The sequence below is a fragment of the Brachyhypopomus gauderio genome, chromosome 1, assembly GCF_052324685.1.
Source record: "Brachyhypopomus gauderio isolate BG-103 chromosome 1, BGAUD_0.2, whole genome shotgun sequence".
Taxonomy (NCBI): domain Eukaryota; kingdom Metazoa; phylum Chordata; class Actinopteri; order Gymnotiformes; family Hypopomidae; genus Brachyhypopomus; species Brachyhypopomus gauderio.
The window spans coordinates 7,938,437-7,959,857 of record NC_135211.1 but is presented as its reverse complement, the minus strand read 5'-3'; the positions used below and the strand labels follow the sequence as shown (position 1 = coordinate 7,959,857).

The window sequence follows — 21,421 nt, the reverse complement described above, 5'->3', positions numbered from 1 at the left end:
TAGTGCCTGGTTGCATACTCATTTAATGTAATCACTGCAATATTGTCAGACTCATCTTTTATACACACATTATAATTTCCTCTAATAAACTTTTTGCCACTAATGACAATAAAGGAAACATTATGATATGGAAAAACAAAAACACTGGAAAAAATACATAAACATTATGCAAAATAATAACTAGGTTTAATTAAGAAAACATTGCAGTGTTTCACTCAAATATACTTTGTATTTATTTACATTTACATGTGGCATGATATTTAATGAACAAAAGAATATACATAGTTTAGGGTGGAAATAAATTATTCATAGCATTTGATTATCACGCTAAAGTGTCACAGCTTGTATGTAGGTGCCTGGGTCTGCACTTTGTAAGCCATAGTCCTTCAGTGCAAGCCATTTTTCTCTGTATTGTGTTTAAATGACCTGGGTAAGATCAGTACCTCACTAAAACTATATCCAGGCTTTGTATATTAAAGATATATATGATATTTTAATTAAGCTGTGTATGTAAACACATTTTTAATGATCAGTTATGATAAATTAAAAATCAACTTTATACATGAACAGATGTCCAGTGAGGTATTTTATCATCAATCAGGAAATATATTGAACTCTGATTTTAGAGACACATTCGAGGCACTGGTACAAAATAACCAAGGCCTTGATAATATGTTTATATACATTAGAAACAATGCCTGCCACTGAACATAAAATTGGGTGCAAATGGATCATTTTTTAAATAGTCAAGACGGTTGTTTATAAAAGTAGGCCTACTTAATTGGACTGAAGTTAATCCTTACGAAATGAAGAAAATCGCTGCAGATCACAAAAAACTACGGATGGTCTGTTCGTCAATTAATCAGAGAGTAGGCCTAATTACGTAGAATAAAACGACAATAATAATGCTTGTCTGGTCGCGAGGAACGTAGACTACGTGTGCGCGGCACTAGAATCGCGCACATCTGCACAAATTTGGGCGTGCGTCAGAGCCCATACTTCTACGCGTAAGTTCACAAATGCCTTGGGCAAAGTCTACGTTAAAGCCAATTCACAACACGATCTAGTTACGTAAAAATTCCTTCCTATCACAGTTGTGCTTTCTCGTTTCGTCAGCTATGCAGAGCATTCGTGCTTTGAGAAAGCTGGTTTTCACCATATCAGCCTTGTTGTGGTACATTGGTCTTTCTCCCACAACAATTCAGTCACTGACTTTCTGAATCTATCGTGTAAGATTCCATAAAACCGAATCCAAAAAACGCATGTACGCCTCTCCCTTGAGTTCCGTGTGTATTTTCCAGCCGGATCGTCGCAGTCTGAGTTGTGCCCTCTGTTCCCCTCGGCATTTCCCGTCATGACCTAGCACCGCTTGGATTCAACGAATGGGATTTATCGACAAATGAAACAATTTTTTGTTTTATTTGTCCACTAACGCATTGCACATCTCAAAATCCTTAATGACGCCCAGGGAGGGGATTTGACTGGCACATCGTTACCTTTGATTAGGTTAATAATCAAGTCACTGACACTGATACGGTGAGTAAAAAATCATCACTAGTCTTTACTACTTCAGTAATACGGCATACAACAAACTGGTTTGTTTTCGTCTTTGCAACAGTGATTATAAATGAAAACGCTCACGCTTATTCAGATACAATGAGTTTTTTTTCTGTACTTGCTCCTCTACAAATTCACGCGGATAAATCGTGTATCTAACCCTAACCCTGTTTAATCAAACGTGGCCCGTGCCAGTGAATTCACTTACAACTGATTGGAACTGTCCACCAGACATTGTCATGTTACAGACAAGTGGCAACACATGGTGAATTGCATTTGCGCCAGGCTAGCGCCTGGCTCTGTTACCAACTCTGTGCAAATGGATACAGTAGCCGACTTCTGGAGCCTAAAGAATCGTTTGTTTACCTCTCCTTGGTTTAGCCTCCCACTGAGTGTTTATAGCAGACCTCCCTGTAAGGATCAGCATGCGACATTGTTCTCTCAAAACCATCTACGGTCTTTGAAAATTCATTCACTCTGATCATTTTGTGTTGGTGACTTTGTCGTCATTCCTTCCATCCCAAGCATTTTATTTACTTTAGACCTGCAATTTAATTGAATGCACACAGTTGTGGGTGTGCAATTGTGTATTTCAAAATAAGTTTGTGCTCCATGGAGTGTGCATCCATAAATGTGTGCATCCATATTTTCTATGTATCATCCCATGTATGAGCCCCTCACAAGCAAAGAGCAGTATGATGCATGCAGTAATCATGAGTAAAGAATAAATGAATGTTAACCTTGTAAACCTTGTAAATCATTTTGCAAATTAAGTGATTGTAAATCAGAGAAAGCCACAAAGTACCACAGAATTAAGAACTGATAGTTTGTTAGTTGGTTTATTTAGAACGGCTATTTCTCATGTTATAGGGATTGTCAGTCACCAAGAGTTATCTTTACGTATTATATGTACAAAGCACATATGGGACCTTCTATACCCACTCTTAACACTTACATTAACAATCATCTGAATTCATATTTTATTAAGCATTGGTCCTTTCATGTGGAGGGGTCATTATATAGACATTATGTAAGACTACACTGGCCTCTCTTTTGCAAAAGCATCTCAACAGAAATATGGGACAGTTTATGTCATGTCTTTGAGTGTAGCACTACTGTTTTGCAGTGCTTAATTGCTAGAATGCAGGCTGTGGCCAGTAAATATGTGCAGAGGTGCTTTAAGAACACCACCTGAAGCTTCTCCTGACATAGACACCCTTTTATGGTGTCAAGGTAGCACTGCCTTTATTCAATAAATAGATACATGCCCTTTACTTTTCTGGTCTTTTATTAGGATTAAATTCTGCATTCTGGTGATTTTGTTGTTCCATTTAATGTTATAAACAATATGTAAATCTAAATAACTGTAATTGTAAACAAAAGAATCTTGAATCTGGTAGCTTTTGGTGAGGGGGGTGGGAGGTTGGAGGGGGGGTATAGGCAGTCTGTGTCTGTGGAAGTAGAGTAGGCCTGGATCCTTTGGACATTGCTGCTTTAGTCATATTACAACAAATGTCACTGGCAACACCCACCAACAAGCCTCCATTCATTGCATGTAGGGTGTGTGGTGAAATCGTCAAGACTTGTTGAGAGTGTGTAATATGCATTCCAGGAGCTTGTTTTGCATAGGTTTGTCTGTTTTACAGTTTTCTAGCCAAAAGAAAAACCAGCTACATATAAAAGTAATGTGTGGAGGAAGTGTTTCTTTTATTTTGCAGATACAGTTTTCCACACAGCGAATGTGTTTATGGCATAAACAGAAGATTATACTATCTTATGTTCTTATATATTTATAATTAATAACCCAACGAAAATAGGCTCAGTTGAAAATTATTTTATTTTGTTTTCTAAAGAAAAACTAGTATGACATGCTCTCAGTAAAAAATTAGATACACAGTTTTTTTTTCATCTTATAATTACCCAGAGTCAAAACTTTGAATGCACTAGGTGTACAAATGCTTGTTTCTCCTTCAAAGGTTTGTGGGGGTGTTGTATATTTCTCTTCTTTCTGACGGTTAGTTAAATAGGTGTGGTTAATTCCAGTCTGTCCACATTTCTTATGAAAGTGAATTTCACTTTTAGACTCAGATGTAGCTGTTTTCTGTCTTTCTCTTGTACTTTTTTCTCTAACTTGAGATTATGTAAGTAAAATAGACAATGACAGTTTACTCTCCCACTAGGTGTTCAGTAAATTGTCGTTTTTACCTCAAATTGAATTCAGACAACCACATTGGCTATTAAAATGAGAACAGTGAAGCAGTCTAGACCTGCTTTTATAATTGTTTTTTTACAGAGCAGTTTTTGGCATTCGCTTCCAAAATTCTTTGACACTTTACAGTGATATAGTGCATCTTGCTTAGTTAATTGTTCCTTACACAAATTACTTTTTTTGATGTGGCTAATGAATTGAGTTCATAATGGATATTGTAGCAAACTACATATACTATTCCACATACAAATTTACAGTCTGGATATACGAACAAGCTAACATAATCAAACAAAACAAACTCCAGCTGGTTCAGAACGCAGCAGCGCGAGTTTTAACGAAAACTAAAAAATTTGATCACATTAGTCCTGTACTATCATCATTACATTGGCTGCCAGTTAGATTCCGTATTGACTATAAAATACTTTTATTAACATATAAAACACTGCATGGCTTAGCTCCAGAGTATCTTAGTGAACTTATTGATCATTACAACCCAGCACGTTCACTTCGTTCACAGTATGCAGGCTTATTAACTGTTCCTAGGATCAAAAGATCACAGCAGGTGGAAGAGCCTTTTCTTTTAAAGCTCCACAACTGTGGAATAATCTTCCTGCCTTTATTCGGGACTCAGACACAGTCTTAATGTTTAAAACTCAACTAAAGACTTATCTGTTTAGTTTGGCCTTTGAATAATCTTTTACATATTTACCACATCACATATCTTTCTTCTCCGAGGTTCACTTGGGGAGTAACACTGCAGTTGGAGCCTACAATACCAGTATCATCACTCCGACACGGAATGAAAACCTGGCGTTCATCATAAGACATTTACATTGACAATATCAACACACAGAACTTTCATTCTAGTTATCTTATACTTAGCCTGATTATGTGATTTGTTTGTAACTTGTGTATTCATCTGTATAATTTGTTTTTGTGTAATTTGTGTGTTAACGGGCCGTCCAATGGAGGATGGGTTCCCTTTTGAGTCTTGGTCCTCCCAAGGTTTCTTCCTATTCCCCACCATCTAGGGAGTTTTTCTTTGCCACTGTCGCCTTTGGCTTGCTCATTAGGGATTTGGACCCATAGTATTGTTAACCTTGTAAATCCTGTAAAGCGCTTTGTGACAACATATGTTGTGAAAAGCGCTATACAAATATATTTGATTTGATTTGATACTAGCTTTACATAATTTGTCACTTTCTCAAGATTCCAATTTCATAGCTTTCTTTTAATAGTACAAAAGTGTGAGTGCAGAGCATGTTGGGAGATTTACATTTATTAGTGCCTAAAAATACAAAGAAAAGGCATTGGGTTTATCACATCTGTTTGAAAGATTGCTTGCTTGCTTTGAAAGTACAACAAATTTGCCAGAAGTGTTGTATTTCCACTACCAAAGAAATCAGTCAGACAGGCTATTCCTGTCGGTCACCTCCCACTTCTCCAATCACAAAATAATAATTATTTCCCATAATGATTACAAAGGTGCACTGCGACCACTGTAGCAGAACACAAATTTTCCATCATTGTATTTGATCATTTGTTTTCACAGTGTTGTTTTATTTTACTGTTCTTTGTGTTGCCAAATCAGTCTAACCTCATGGTACTGGTATAGCATAACAAACAACTTGGAATCATTTTGGGAGCTTGGAAAGAATCTTCAAATTAGTCACTAAAGGTGATGGCGCGAGTTCAGCCACTGCAGCCTGTTGCCTCATGAATCTCACACTGTCTGGTTTATATATTGTAACTTCATTTTTATTTACTGACTATGTGCTTTAATTAGATTATGCTTTTGATTAATTTGATTCTAGTTAAAAAATATATTATCCTTAAGAAATGTGACCCAATGTGAAGGTGATGTGAATAACGTTTACATTTACATTTACAATGTAAATGTGATGTGAATGTAAATGTGATGTGAATAACATATCTCTTTCATCTCTGCTGCAGTGTCATGGGCAGGGATATTATTATGCAGCAAATGAAAATTCAATAGTTGATATGTTGTGTTAGAAGCAGATAACATGGAACGACTTTTAACAAGCCAAATTTTTTTTCCTGAAGTTTTTCAAGTTTTTCTGAAACCAGAAAGGCTCATACTCATTTATCTTTTCCACCTATCCTCCTTAAACATTTACTGAGAAATGAATATGTACAAGTACAACATCTTTACTTTGACAAACAGCAGGAAAGACAATGTGAAATGTGCCATATTTGTCAATTGTGATTTTTCACCGCAATCGAAATTTGTCCTTCGCATTTACCCATCTGTGCAATTAAAACACACACAAACACACACTAGTGATTACTAGGGGGCTGTGGTGCACACATGCCCAGAGCGGTGGGCAGCCCTAGCCTGGCACCCGGGGAGCAGTTGGGGTTAGGTGGCTTGCTCAAGGGCACCTCAGTCATGGCTTCAGACCTGGGAATCGAACCCATGACCCTCCGGTCACAAGACCAGGTCCCTACCACAGGACCATGACAGCCCCCATAAGGCTATACAAAAAAGCATAATAATAATGGCACCCGCCACACTGAGTTAACATCAACAGTGCCAGCAGAAACATGGCATCACAGAAATATTATTTGTACTATTAACAGGCCACAAGTCAGCACTTTTGTGACTTGATGTTTATCTGCATGCTAATTCATGGGGGCTTTTAGTTGTATTGGAGTGTATTGATTAATTGCAGTTTGGTAACACTTTTTAAACAGATTTACCACTTTTACTACCTTACATTTAAGCTTGTCTCTGTGCTGTCACACTACCCAAAACTGTATTTCTAATAGAGAGATCAGTTTAATGTTTTAACTAGATGGTAATTGCATGGATGGTATGACTGAATGAAGCACCTGTTCTGTGCCTTTGAGGGGGGGGGAGTTCCATCTGATCAGTGTCTTCAGAGAACAAAAAATCACTTTTGGGTTGTGCACACAAACAAGCTTTGGTAATTCAATCAATTTCAACTGAAATGGCAATGGCACCAGATGGTAGATGCTGTGGGCTTATTAAAATGCAGTGTCCACTGGCTTTGATCCTGCACCTCCAGCTTGTACTTTAGGAAAATCTATCGTGTCCTCTTGGTAACAATTTTAACACTGAGTTTTCATTTATCTAACAACTGGTTGTCTTCCTTCCTTTTCCTCAGGCCTTCCAATGGGTGGAGCAAAGAGTAAGCCAAAAGACCCAGGCCAGAGATCTCTGAGTCTGGATGGCACGATTGGTATGGGTTCTTTTGGTGGACACCATTTCTGTGCTGGCCCCCAGACTCAGACCCCAAATCGAAGCCCTGCAGTTGGGACCAGCAAACGGGGCAACACCTATCATGCCAATAATGCAGAGCTGGCTCTTTTTGGAGGTGTGGCCCATGCAGGAAGTGTCATGTCCCCCCAAAGGGGACCACTTGCAGGTTAGTTTTACTGATTTTTGTTCCTCTACAAACACACCAGTTTATTTTTATTTGATCTGGAAATGTCACTGATTTTTGACAGGAGCAAACAAGCAATTTTTTGGAGTGTAGTGACAAATTATTTGCTTTTTCCTAAAAAAAATTTGTTGTTTGTAAAAAATTTGGTGTTTCTATGTACACTGTAGAAGCACCTCCTATCTACACTGTAGAAACACCTCCTATCTACACTGTGGAAAAACACACTGTCTACACTGTAGAAGCACCTCCTGTTTACACTGTAGAAGCACCTCCTACATTAATGCTGTTGTTACACTACACAAAAAGAACAGCTAATAAAAATAGCAGCCATTTTAAATAAATATTTAAATATATGACAAAATATATTTTATCACCTCTTTAACTGACCTTTTGAAAAAGGTTCTGAATCTAATGTCCTTAGGCTACTATTAACTCCCACTGGGGAGCCTTCTTTTGGCAGCCTTAACCAGAGACTTTTTTTCTTCACAGGGGGTGTCACAACATTTGTGGCATTGTATGATTATGAATCTCGGACAACTGCAGATCTTACATTTAAGAAAGGTGAACGACTACAGATTCTCAATAACACGTAAGTGAAATATTTTCCATTACAGTTGAAACATTTTAACTGATAGATATTGAAGTGTCTTAAAGACAATTTACACTCCATTAGTCACTAGCTGTATTGTGTGTTTAAAAAACAAGAGTGTTTATCAAAAACATGGTGAAATCACAGACCCCATCAGGGTAGAAATGTTTAGAGTTAATAATTATGGGTCTTAATTTCCCATTTCTCCTTAAAACCTTGTTGACACATTATGAGGAAGAGAATATGACAGTATGTCGAGACAGTCTGGGACCAAGTCAGACTGAGTCATCAAGTTCATGAACAACAATTCTGAAGGGCGATGTTACTGTACTAGAGAACTCATTCCTTCTTATTTTTATTTTATTATAGGTATCTAGCCAGTACTATACTAGCTAAAAAGTAAATGATTCATATGTATTAATAAATAATTAATGTAAATAGTAATTATACAGCTCATCATACACATTTTTATTTGTATACATAAGTACTGCTGTTAACTAGGCCCAGTTACCCAATGTGACAAATACACTTTCCGGAGTATGCATACAAATGTACATTTTTAAAATATGAATGTTATTAGGTTCCAGTAAACAACCCCAAGCTTCATTAATGTCTACTTACATTTCATGGCATAACAGGTCACTAAAATATCATTAGGACTGTTATTTTAATATTTGTGTAACAAATCTAAGGTTGGTATGGTTGTTTTTATTCAGTTAGCCCAGTGGTTCTCAAACATTTTCTATCATTCCCCACCTCAGAAGAAGGTGAAATTCCACGCCCCACGAACGGATGGCGAACGTAATTTGTAGGGAGGGGGGGGCGAACGTTTTAAACTTCCGGGGCTTATGAAAACCGAACAGGCATTAAAACGACTGGTTTAAGCCTGGTTTATACTTGACGCGTCGCGAGCGAAAATGGCGAGGGCCTCGCGCGCTGTCGATTCGCGAGGTCATTCACCTCTCGAATTTTGTAACTTCGCGCGCGTCGCGCCTCAGCGCAATGAACAAAGTCGTGTTTGCAGGGTTCATACACCTTTATAATGTGGAATTAAAGCACGTGTACGTCATTTTCAAGGTCCATTTCAATATTTCCCAGCACGTTAAACTTAAATAAGTTAAATATTTATACATATACTCGAAATGATTCTAAATAATTCGCTTTTTTATCACATTATTTAATGGTTGTTTAATTTCAAAATGCGCAGGGTCGCGTGAGGTGGGCGGAGTCACGCGCTACGGTCACTCGCGAAAGTATAAACCAGGCTTTAGAAAGGTTCATTTTTTCCAATTGCTTGCGCCCCACCTGCAATACCCATGCCCACACTTTGAGAAACGCTGAGTTAGCCACAGATAGTCTAAGCAATTGCACATTTCTATGAATCATCACCTCCTGATTAAAAATATAAAACTTATTCAGAGTAATTCATCTTGGTTCACAAGAGCTTTGCCCTGTCTCACCTTTGAGCAGCTATCTTCACTGATTACCCATGTCCATCATTCATCAGGCTGCACTTGATTTGGTAACGGACACCATGATGTCTCCATGCTGCTTCTCCCAGTGATCTTGAGAATATTTCGTGTCGCACCCACTCAGTACTTGCCAAATCAAGATGTTGCATAACAAGATCAGGAAAATGGTCTTTGTAGCAAAGATTTAAATGGCTTTGAAAGCACATTTCATTTAAATTTTGTGAAAAAATATCTGAAGCTATCCTGCTAGTCAAGTATTACTTATTTGAAACTTTTCAAATAAGTATTGCTTGTACTTTTTGCTGCAGCAGTTATCAGAAAAGTAAAGCCAGATTTTTTCCATCGTATACCTCTGTTAGGGAAGCCTACTGTTTCCAATCGCTATTGGATATTTCACTGTTTTCACTGTACACAATTTCTTGGTCATTTATAATACTTGTCACCTTGTTCATCTTGAATGCTTTCTAGAAAACATGCCCCCCCTTTTAAAACTAAATTATGCATTTCTCTTGCAAAAACATTTTAATGCTTTGACATCTAAACTGCTATTTGGCAAATTTTAGAGGACTTTACTTTTTAAGTTAAGCTTGTAGTCATGAGGGACTTGGGAATGTTGTCTTCTTCAAATGGTGGATGGTCCATTTTATCTCTGCTGTTTGTGATTTCTTTTTCCTATGCCTCATGGTTTAAATTAGAAGAAAGTACAACTACAGGTCAGTAACACTATTCTTTTATACAAAGATTATCTTCTTTTAGTTATTTTCTCAACATGGGTAAGTCCTCAGGGAAATTTGTCAGAAAACTAGGGTCAAACATGTACAGTATGTGGGTGTCTTACATCATTTTCAAGGACTTCACATCTTGAAACGACTTGAAGCTCTGCACACCATATTGTTATATGTGAATTAGGTATGCACCGATTCACGTTTTTCACTTCCGATACCGATTCAGATATCTGAGGCTTAGTATCGGCCGATACCGATCCGATACTGATCTGATAGAGTAAAACAGTGCTGAATCGACACACACACATTTTAACACAGACATACTGAATTACAAGTTCATTGAAAACTCTGCACCAGTATAGCACACTTAAACACACATAAAACATGTAAAAACAACACAACTTGCATTTGTTCAGTCAGTGCAATTATGAATATAACATTGAATGTAAAATAAATAATACCAAAGAACTGAAAACTGACAAAAAACCTGAAACTGACAAAAACAATAGGTTCACAACTTTGGTCAAACATGACCAAGAAACCTTTGAAATGGTTCAAGAATTCTAAATATAATTTAAAATAAATAAGGAGATGAAATAAGAGAAACAGCAATACCTATGCGGCTAGTTTGCTAGCGCACACATCACGCAGAGCACAAAGCATGTAACGGCCAGAAATATGTGTACTGTCTCTTTAAGGGAGCGAGTTGAGTGCGCGTATGGAATATTGTTGTTTTTTTAGCTTTCTGCCGTAGACCGACTCAGACCACTGCTCTTTATTTTATCTTTATTTTATTTCTGTAAGTAACGCATTCAATGAGCTTTGGACAACTCACCAGTTCAAGTATGAACAGTAAAGTAGTGCTGGAGCCCAGGTTTATTTTGGTCAACCAGCAAATAAACGGACTAAGTGGAATAGCACCAGTGCGAGTACGAGTCAGTGATTCACGTCTTCTCTGTGTGCTTCGTGTTTCACTTGCCTGTTAACTGTCCAAGTTCACTTCTATCCGGGACAGAGTGGATATTTAAAGTTGAACTAACTCCGAAAAGCGTTACAAGCATAGAATTAGACTGAATAGATCTGTTTTTATGGATCGGTCACAGTCACCGATACCCGATCTAGAATTTTTTCCAATATCGGGACCGATACAGATATTAATATCGGAATCTGTGCATCCATAATGTGAATAATAGTCTACATGTCTCCAAGAGTATTCAGTCTATATTGTCAGCCATGTAAGAATGTGAGTTGTAACATTGCAAGCTGTCCAGAGCACTCTAGTAGCAAATTGCCAGTGAATGAGGATAAGTGCACCACAGTCTCGGTACAGTTGTGGTATTCTGAAGACATGATGGACTATTAATGTGGCACAGTTCAGATATGCTGCATAAAGCTGCCAGCTTCCATGCAGTGTTTGAGTGTGAGAGCAGGCATGCTCACAAACACTCACACCTTGGACTCCATCTGTTGTCAGCAGTAAAACTCGGTTAAGTGTCTCATTAAAAGACCACCAACCGTGTCAGCATGTAAAACCCTGCAACGCTCAGAGGTATTTAGAGATATAAAGTGTTTTGATGTTTTTAACATTTTGACATGTTTGGTTATAATATTCAGTCCAGGTGTGAAATCCATAAACTTGAAATGTCCATATTTCTAACTTGTAATTCTGTAAACTGAGTGCTCGAAAGCTCTTCCTTATGCCCCACACACAGTGCAACTGGTGCACAAACGTCATGCAAGTTACTTCACACAGTGGGATAAAGCCATAATCTTTTAAGTGCATATAATAAAACGTTATTGTGATAATTGTTTTGCATGTTTCAGGGAAGGAGACTGGTGGTTGGCTCGTTCTCTGACCACAGGAGAGAGTGGATATATCCCTAGCAATTATGTAGCGCCCTCTAACTCCATCCAAGCTGAAGAGTGAGCTTTATCCCTTTTTTGCTGATTCTTGTAAAATTGTGTTGTCTCAGTGACCCATGAGGTTCCACCTTGTTAAGATACTGCTTAGCAACTGCAAGGTGGAACTCCAGATTGAGTCCAAGTCTCATAATTTGGATCATTTGCTGTACGTGCCCACACTCAGTAGGAGTGTCTAGTCAGGTATCTTGTTTAGATTAGGATTGAAGAAAATTATTCTGAATAATACTTAGATGTATTAAATCCTAGCTAGAAGTTGCTTTAAGAGTATAGAGAATATTTTCATTATCTTCCATATATCCTTTTTTTTTTATCATGCAGTTGGTTTTTCGGTAAGATAACACGTCGTGACTCTGAGCGACTTCTTTTGAACATTGAAAACCGAAGAGGCACTTTTCTTGTAAGAGAAAGTGAGACAACAAAAGGTCAGTGCGTATTTATATGTCCTTGATCAAATTCATTATACTGCAAGTTTGATCTTGAAGTAAAGCAATACTTGCAGTATGCTCGGGGGGAAAAAAAATACTATGGTGATGATAAACATGGCCCATAATCCTCGCCTACTGCTGCCCATTTGTTAGTAAGCTTTAGCTTTTTAAAAAATGTTTATTTAAAAAATATATATTTTTCTGTTTATTTTTAATCAGTGATATATAGATTGTCAGGGTCATCCGCATTAATAATATCATCAGTGTTGTAATTTTTATGAAGGACTTTTTTGCCTGTGTGTGAGTTGGGTTTGCTTTGACCAAATAAATGTATAATATTCACATATGCATGCACTTCTGGATAATTTTGTATTTTGTTGTCACTTAGGAGCGTATTGTCTGTCTGTGTTGGACTACGACAACATGAAGGGGCTGAATGTTAAGCACTATAAAATCAGGAAGCTGGACAGTGGCGGTTTTTACATCACATCACGCACCCAGTTCACCAGCTTACAGCAGCTTGTGCTTCACTATCGCAGTGAGTCCTGAGCCAAATCGGCTCCAGCACTGTGTAACGTGACGGCAAATACTCGCAATTTACAGTTTACAGTTTTTTACAGTTTTACAGTTTCCATTCAGAAGTGTCAGTTTGGACCGCTATATTCAATAAAACATTTTTTCTCAGCGCATGCAGATGGATTGTGTCAAGCTCTGACTGACATCTGTCCCGTGCTGAAGCCTCAGACACAGGGCCTGGCACGTGACGCCTGGGAGATCCCCCGTGAGTCGCTCCGACTGGACGTCAAGCTGGGTCAGGGCTGCTTTGGCGAAGTGTGGATGGGTATGTTGCTTACTATATATATATATATATATATATATATATATATATATATATATATATATATATATATATATATATATATATATAATACTATATAAATACTATAAATACTAACATGCAAACACAAGCAGGGTATATAGTGTCAGCAAAGAAATTAATTTCAACCATATCCTTAAAAGCACCAGTGAGAAAAATCTTCTCTGAAAATCTCTTCCTCCGCTTCCTCAGGCACCTGGAATGGGACCACGCGAGTGGCCATCAAGACACTAAAGCCAGGGACCATGTCCCCCGAAGCCTTCCTTCAGGAGGCCCAGGTCATGAAGAAGCTCCGGCATGAGAAGCTGGTCCAGCTCTATGCCGTTGTCTCACAGGAGCCCATCTATATTGTTACAGAATACATGAGTCAAGGTCTGATGATTAGCATATTCTATATGTGCTCCTGATGCCTGTCATGACTTATTCAAGTGTTTATCAAATTGTTTATTTGTATGTATTACTGTATGTATTTGATCCAGTAAGGACTCTACACTCTGTACCCAATCTATACCCAATATTCCACTACAGGTAGCCTGCTGGACTACCTTAAAGGGGTGAAAGGAAAGTATTTGCGACTTCCACAGTTGGTTGATATGGCTTCTCAGGTACAGTACAATCACACTGAAAGTGTGTGTTTTTTTTTTTTGCTGTTTAATTGATTTCCAGTATTTTGCAATTCTGTTTTTAAAAGATCACTTGTGGGTTTATTCTGTAAGCCGTATTTTATCATAAGTCATTATGATTGATGTCATGCAGTGTCGGTGAAGCAATACAGCTGGTCAGTTAAGAGAGCTTCACAATTTGTCTGCATCGGATTAAAGTCCATCATAGAACCATCACTTTCACTGGCAGAGCAGTTCTTAATATGGCAGAATTGAAAAAACAGTGAGACCCTACTCCCACCACAAAAAAGTACCATACATATAATTACTATCCTATTTGAAGGAACAAAAAACATTTGGCCTTAGATCAGCAAGGTTAAGGATGTGCTTCTGGATTTTGTCATGGGGTCTATCTCTCTCACTCACTCTCATACTCACTTTCTCTCAGATCGCTGCTGGTATGGCATATGTGGAGAGGATGAACTATGTGCACAGAGACCTAAGAGCAGCTAACATTCTTGTGGGTGACAACCTGGTGTGCAAAGTGGCTGACTTTGGACTGGCGCGACTAATTGAAGACAATGAGTACACTGCCAGGCAGGGTGAGGGTGTCAAAACTCTGTCATTTCTTGGTTCTAGTTATCTCTTTCTGATAATAGCTGTTTAAGTTATTTTATTATTACATGTTGAAAAACCTAAAATTCCCAGTTTGCTGTGTCACTGTCAACAATTAGTTGTATAGAGAGAAATAATTTTACCAAAGTTAGATGTTAAACATTGAAACCTGAGCCATGCTCTAGAGCAGGGGTGCCCACAACGTTTCAGCTTGCGAGCTACTTATAATAAAATGACCAAGTCAAAATGATCTACCTACTATCCTACTATAATAATGCAAAACAAATTAATTTTTTAGCGGCGTGGGGTGGGTGGGTGGCGTGTGTCAAACCCTAGATGTCAGATTGGTTACCATTTATGTCAATCAAAATACAACCGTCAGTGCAATCCACTACTTTTTAATGTCATGCGATCTACCCACACTTCCTTTGCGATCGACCGGTAAATTGCGATCGACCGGTAGATCACGATTGACCGGTAGATCGCGATCGACGTATTGGGCACCCCTGCTTTAGAGTCTAGAGTCCAGAACACTTTGGTAATTTCCTTGTTCTTTCACACCTGCTAAAACTGATTATCATCTGAATTAAGTATGTGGGAGCAGGGGGATCGCCATTGTATGCTGGATTCCGGCCCCTTCAACATAGTGTTTTATACCAGCTTGTATGTATTCAAGTTTAACATGACTAGTTTTGCTGTGTTTCTGTTTTTGTTCTCCAAGGTGCCAAGTTTCCCATAAAATGGACAGCCCCTGAGGCAGCCCTTTATGGCCGCTTCACCATCAAATCGGACGTCTGGTCTTTCGGCGTCTTACTCACTGAACTGGCTACCAAGGGGCGAGTTCCATACCCAGGTCAAATAAAGTCTGGTTTTACCTAACAATGTGTAGATAAAGAAGCACAGAAAAAGTTTGAATTAAGTTATTATATGAATTAGATTATTATATGAAATTACTTTATATAAAAGATTGAAGCATGGCTGAGGGTGACACTGAATACTTGCACCAGGTGACGTCTATCATGGCATGTTCAAGATATTTCTTGCATAATAATGGAATATTGTGTGACAATTTAAATGGATTGTGTAAAAATAATAGTTATAGTCACTGTTTTTTGCTTATTTTTTGTAAGTATGGATAGTCTTCAGAATGTGACTATAAATTGCTACAGTTGTGATCAAATTTATTCAACCCCCACTGAAATAAAGTGTTTTGGCCAGTTTGACATTGATTTTGATCATTTCAGTCATCTTATTTACAATTATATCAAAGAGGCACTTATAAATTAGACAAACATAACATAATATTTATGATGGAATAACCACAAATGTCTTTACTGTGCTCACATCATTATCAGTTTTATTCAACCCCCTAGTGACATTATTTTTTAGTACTTAGTACAACATCCTTTTCCAGTTATGACAGCTTTCAAGCGTGAAGCATAGCTTGACACAAGTGTCTTGCAGCGACCTATGGGTATCTTAGCCCATTCTTCATGGGCAAAGCCTCCAGTTCAGTCACATTCTTAGGCTTGCGCACTGCAACTGCCTTCTTTAGGTCCCACCAGAGGTTCTCAATTGGATTTAAGTCTGGTGATTGCGATGGCCACTCTAGAATGTTCCAGCCTTTCATGTTCAACCATGCTCTAGTGGACTTGGATGTGTGCTTCGGATCATTGTCCTGTTGGAAGGTCCAACATCTCCCAAGCCGCAGGTTTGTGACTGACTCCATCACATTTTCCTCCAAGATCTCCTGGTACTGAAGGGAATTCATGGTACCCTGCACACGTTGAAGCTTTCCTGTACCATTAGAAGCAAAACAGCCCCAAAGCATAATTGACCCCCCGCCATGCTTCACAGTAGGCAAGGTGTTCTTTTGTTCATAAGCCTGGTTCTTCCTTCTCCAAACATAGCGCTGGTCCATTGTCCCAAACAGTTCTAATTTAGTTTCATCTGACCACAGTACACTGTTCCAAAACCTTTGTGGCTTGTCCACATGACTTTTGGCATACTGCAGTCGACTTTTCTTGTTCTTTGGAGTCAGCAAGGGGGTGCGTCTGGGCGTTCTGGCATGGAGGTCTTCGTTATGCAGTGCGCGCCTTATTGTCTGAGCTGAAACTTCAGTGCCCACATCTGACAGGTCTTTTTTCAGTTCCTTAGCAGTCACGCGGGGATTTTTCTCCACATTACGCTTCAGGTAGCGCACAGCAGTCGCGGTCAGGATCTTCTTTCTGCCACGACCAGGTAACGTTTCCACTGTGCCCTTTAACTTGAACTTGCGAATGATACTTCCGATAGTGTCTCTTGGAATATTTAACAACTTCGCAATCTTTTTATATCCATTGCCATTCTTGTGAAGAGCAATAACCTCTTCTCTTGTCTTCTGGGACCATTCTCTTGCCTTCACCATGCTTGGAAACACACCAGTAGATGTCTAGAAGGAGCTGAGTATCACAGTCCTTTTAAATCTGCCTAATTGGTGCTTATCATGCTTGATTGCTGCTCGTTGACATCCACAGATGGAAAACACTGGAATGAACCTCTGTTCTTAGGAGTGGTAGTCGTAAAGGGGTTGAATAATTGTGTCAATGAAGAAATCACAAAAAGGCCATTTAATACTTTATGACAAAAAAAATTGATGCTATCTTAGTTGCATTTAGTTCTTTAACAAGTCCTTGTAAGATTTCATTATGAACACAATTACAAATGTGCACTGAATTCCATAAAACCCTTCGCAGCATTGGGGGTTGAATAAATTTGATCACAACTGTATATTGCTATAAATTGCTATTTCTTGCAAAAAGTATATTATAAAAAATCGGTTAAAAACTGGTTTTATTTTTATGTATTCTTCATATATTTTCTAACATTTCAGAAAAATGTTCTATCCATTACGTCAATGCCTCATTCTTGTTTTTTTAAGTGGAATATTTCCACATTGTATTTTGGAGTAAAATACTCCATAAAAACCTGCTGTAATAATGCACTGTTTGAAAATGAATTTGCAGGTGTAATCACATGCATGTTTTGAATCCCTCCAGGAATGGTGAATAGGGAAGTCCTTGACCAGGTGGAGCGAGGGTACCGCATGCCGTGCCCAGCAGAGTGCCCAAGCTCCATGCATGAACTCATGCTGAGCTGCTGGCGAAAGGATGCGGAGGAGCGCCCCACTTTTGAGTACCTACAGGGCTTCCTGGAGGACTACTTCACCTCTACTGAACCCCAGTACCAGCCTGGGGAGAACCTCTAAAGATTTTTGGTGTTGGTAGATGGGGATCCAAGCTGTGGGTACGTGCGTCTGCGAGTTTTTATATTTTGGGTGAAAATCTCTCCCCATCATGTATGAGGAGTGTGTGTGTGTTTTGAGGGAGACTGAACTCCAGATGTGTGGGTACGTGCCACTGTGCAGACGTTTGTGTGCATTTGGGAGAAGGGGGAGACAACACTTTCTCCCTCATGTACAAAGTGTGTGCGTGTGTGTGTGTGTGTGTGTGTGTGTGTGTGTGGTTTTGGGGGGGGGGGGGGGGGGGGGGGGGGGGGGGGGCAAACGGTATGAGTTTTTTTTTTTACCCAGCACAGTACTGCCACGTGCCCAAAGGTACCAAAGGATCGACCCATTTGTCTGTGTCTCTTTCCTTTCTTTATTTTTTTCCATCACCCAGTCCTAATTTCTACCAAACATCAGCCAACAGCTATATTTGCCTTCTGACTTGGAGTGATCACATTTTGCATTCTTCCTAAATCTTTTCATTGTATTTTAAAATTAAAGGGCTGATGTACTCATTATTATAAAACAGGTCAGTTTTCTTTTTAGGAAACACAAAACTCAATAGGATACAGTTTTTTCTTCTTTTCTGTTCTTCTTCTCTGTTTTATTTTTTTAATTTAAGATGCAGTACCATCAATGACACTAGCATGTGTGCCTGAGCCACAGAAAATAGGCTATGGTTTATTGATGCCATGTAGAATGAACAAAATGAAATGTACTAGGTTGCACTCTTTTAAAAAAAATCAGAGGTCTTAAAGAAGTGGTTCTGTTTTGTCCCATGTAATAAAGAATTAATTTTAATATAACATAAACTTGTTGTTGCAAATAATCGTATAAGCCTATAATCTTTTCTCTTTGTTACAGCAAAGTTTGGGGTGGTGTGTATCTTTGCAGCTTTGTCAATTGTTTACTTAGAATTGGGGGGTGGGGGGGATAATCAAGTTTTCTGAAGATTTGTACATTTTGAACCAAAACAGATATTTTAGTTCCTAATCCAAATTTGGGATATTATGCATCACCTGATCTAATGTTGTTATGCCAGTCAGGAGGCTCTGTAATGAAACTCAAACTCTCAACTTTGTTGATGTTTACATAAGGCAATTGCTCAGTTCAGTGGCTAATTAGTGTTAAAAAATGCATATTATTATTATTTAATACTATGCTTAACATGCCTTACCACACTTGTTACATTAAAGAGTAGACCGGACAATCAGCTTTATTGTACTAAATACTTTTTTAAAGTGTTTAAATAGGACAGCAAGTTACTCTAGCTAGAATAGTCTAAACATTGTCCCTTTTGAAAATGACTTTTTGGTATTTTTGTCATAGGAAAGGAATTGAAGTACTAATATTGAAGTAGGAATATAAAGCAGACTGGAATGTCAAGTATGAATTTCAGAAGTGCTTTTTCATTCAATAAATGCAGCCTATTTCCACCTGTGGCTTCATACATGTTTTGTGGGATACTGATGGAAGTCCTTTGAACTAACTGACTTTTTTTTGTCAGATTATTTGTTAGTCTTGAACAGTGCGGTAAAACATGTAACATTAAAAGATGTTGCCTGGAATTTGTAGACTGTGAAGTCTTAAAATGGATTCACCTCTGCAAATGTCACATGTTTTGAAAATGCAAGGCAGCCTGATTGGGTTTCTTTTCCTTATAACTTGAAGTCTAAGTCCAGAAGATTTTTTTCTACAAATAATGTAATGATACAATGAGGGGACAACTGGATGAAAATACCCAGCAAAACAATGCATTTATTTATTTATTTATTTATTTGGATAGATTTGTTTAATCTATTATTTTGGTCATTGTGTGAGGGTACTGTTGTCAGCTGAACAAGAAATGCTGATTAAAGCCATTTTTGTCTAACCTTTATTCCATCTGTGTGCTGAACAAGAAATGCTGATTAAAGCCATTTTTGTCTAACCTTTATTCCCTCTGTGTGCCCATTTTTACCACAATGTTGTATGTTAAATTAGCATAAACTATACATTCTGGATACTTAACTAGCAAGTGTATTATGAGGTCCTTTCAGAATGTGTTCTGACTAATCAACTGATTCATGTTTGAGCTTTTTATAACCCTAGCCTAACCCTTAAACTTCAAGAATAAATGCAGTATGTTTCAGAATGTCTTATTACTGCTGATTGACTTTTTTCACATTGACATAAACTGATAGTTAAACTACTGATAACCCTTGTGTATGTTGAACTTAATCATGCTAAATCACATTGCTAAAGAAAGCCATGTACACACTTTAACTGCTGTTTTAAGTTTGTATTATAATGTTATTTGTTATTCATCATTTTGAAAATTATTAATAAAGCAGTTTATTATCTGTGAATAATTTGTGAGCATTCAAAAAGATTTGATTGTTTTAATCATAATTGACTGCATCAGCTTTTCTTTAGGTTTCTTGTTTTCTATTTGTTTAGTGACGGTTTTTTCATATGAAAAATGTTGAATCATGGAATGGTGTAAGGGTTTTGATTCATCAATTTAAGTTATCTAAATTTAGGATTGTGCATGTTATGGACATTGTACTAATCTAATAACTAACATACAACTACTTTGTAAATATTATGTCATCCTGAAATCATAATTGATTAGTTATGCAATGTGGAATTTAGGAAGGAGCATTAATGCATTCATATTTTTTGTTGGCTACACCGTTTGTTTATTTCTGTCCTTAACTCTTTGGTGAAAGCTGAGATCATTTTTATAATTGCTAATTTGGGTTAGCTGTAATTAACCCTAGCTAACTAAACTAAATATCTTGGTTTAAATTATCTTGATATATATGTAAGCAGAAGTTTCATAGACATGTTTAATTCATCCACATTTTCCAATCCTGTCAGCATGCTTGCTTTGTGTCTGATTAACTAACAGCTTCAATTAATGAACCTATAGCAATAATGACACAAGGTATTTCAACTTAACCAGAGAGACATATGACCATAAATTTAAGCTGTCAAGGTCTTGTTTAGAACCCCTAAATGAAAACTACACATTCACAATGTTGAACCCCACTCCAAATCTTTTCTGTAGAAGTGCAAAAATACTTTTTATTCATCCATGCCATGCATTAATTTATTTACTTGGTTTATGGTTCTCAGGTATCATCATCTAAATTAAATCATTTTATTATTCACCTTGTTTTGAAGGGAAATCATTTTTTGTTATTCACCATGCAGTATGTTGTTGTTTTTCTTGTTTATTACAGGATGCCAACATGAATAACATAGTACCTCTTCTTTTCCATATTTGGTGATGGAAAATGTTGTATGTGTAAAGATCTTTAATTGTCAATTTCCACTTTCTGTAAAATCTGTGATCAGTGAGGGACTGCAAATTAATGTTTGCATCAAATGTTTTTGGCTGAAATTGTTTGTTTTATACCTTTTTATCAGCTATCTGAGGTGTTTTCTGCTCCAGATCTGTAAGAAGCATTTAGCTGTGTCATTGTATCTGTGCAGTTACTTAAAAACTACTTCACAAGTTATTTTTGAGATGCTGAATTCATGTTTGGCAAGATGGTAAATATGAGAATGTTTCTCAAAGCCTATGCATACTGGCCTGCTATGCCTGACTTTTTATTATTAACCTGTCAGTGGTAAAACAAAGAAGAAAATAAGAAGCAAAACAAGTTTTGTAATTTTTTCCAACTCTGTTTGTTCAAAATGGGTCTGTTCAATTGTATGTCATAATTATCAGTGGATGTGCAATA

General features: G+C 37.7%; 1 protein-coding gene across 2 annotated transcripts; it reads left to right on the top strand.

Moving 5' to 3' along the window:
* The first annotated feature begins 1,030 nt into the window (after nucleotides 1-1,030).
* LOC143477811 (proto-oncogene tyrosine-protein kinase Src-like) lies at nucleotides 1,031-17,931 on the top strand. Of its 2 annotated transcripts, XM_076976656.1 has the most exons (13): nucleotides 1,031-1,536; nucleotides 6,919-7,179; nucleotides 7,687-7,786; nucleotides 9,954-9,971; nucleotides 11,808-11,906; nucleotides 12,225-12,328; nucleotides 12,720-12,869; nucleotides 13,017-13,172; nucleotides 13,401-13,580; nucleotides 13,737-13,813; nucleotides 14,259-14,412; nucleotides 15,147-15,278; nucleotides 17,464-17,931. In XM_076976656.1, exons 2-13 carry the CDS (start codon nucleotides 6,927-6,929, stop codon nucleotides 17,670-17,672), a joined length of 1,632 nt encoding a protein of 543 aa, XP_076832771.1. In that variant the 5' UTR covers nucleotides 1,031-1,536; nucleotides 6,919-6,926; the 3' UTR covers nucleotides 17,673-17,931. The 2 variants fall into 2 exon arrangements, with proteins under 2 accessions (XP_076832771.1, XP_076832844.1); XM_076976729.1 differs by lacking the exon at nucleotides 9,954-9,971 and having other exon boundaries at nucleotides 1,033-1,536.
* The last annotated feature ends 3,490 nt before the right edge of the window (nucleotides 17,932-21,421 follow it).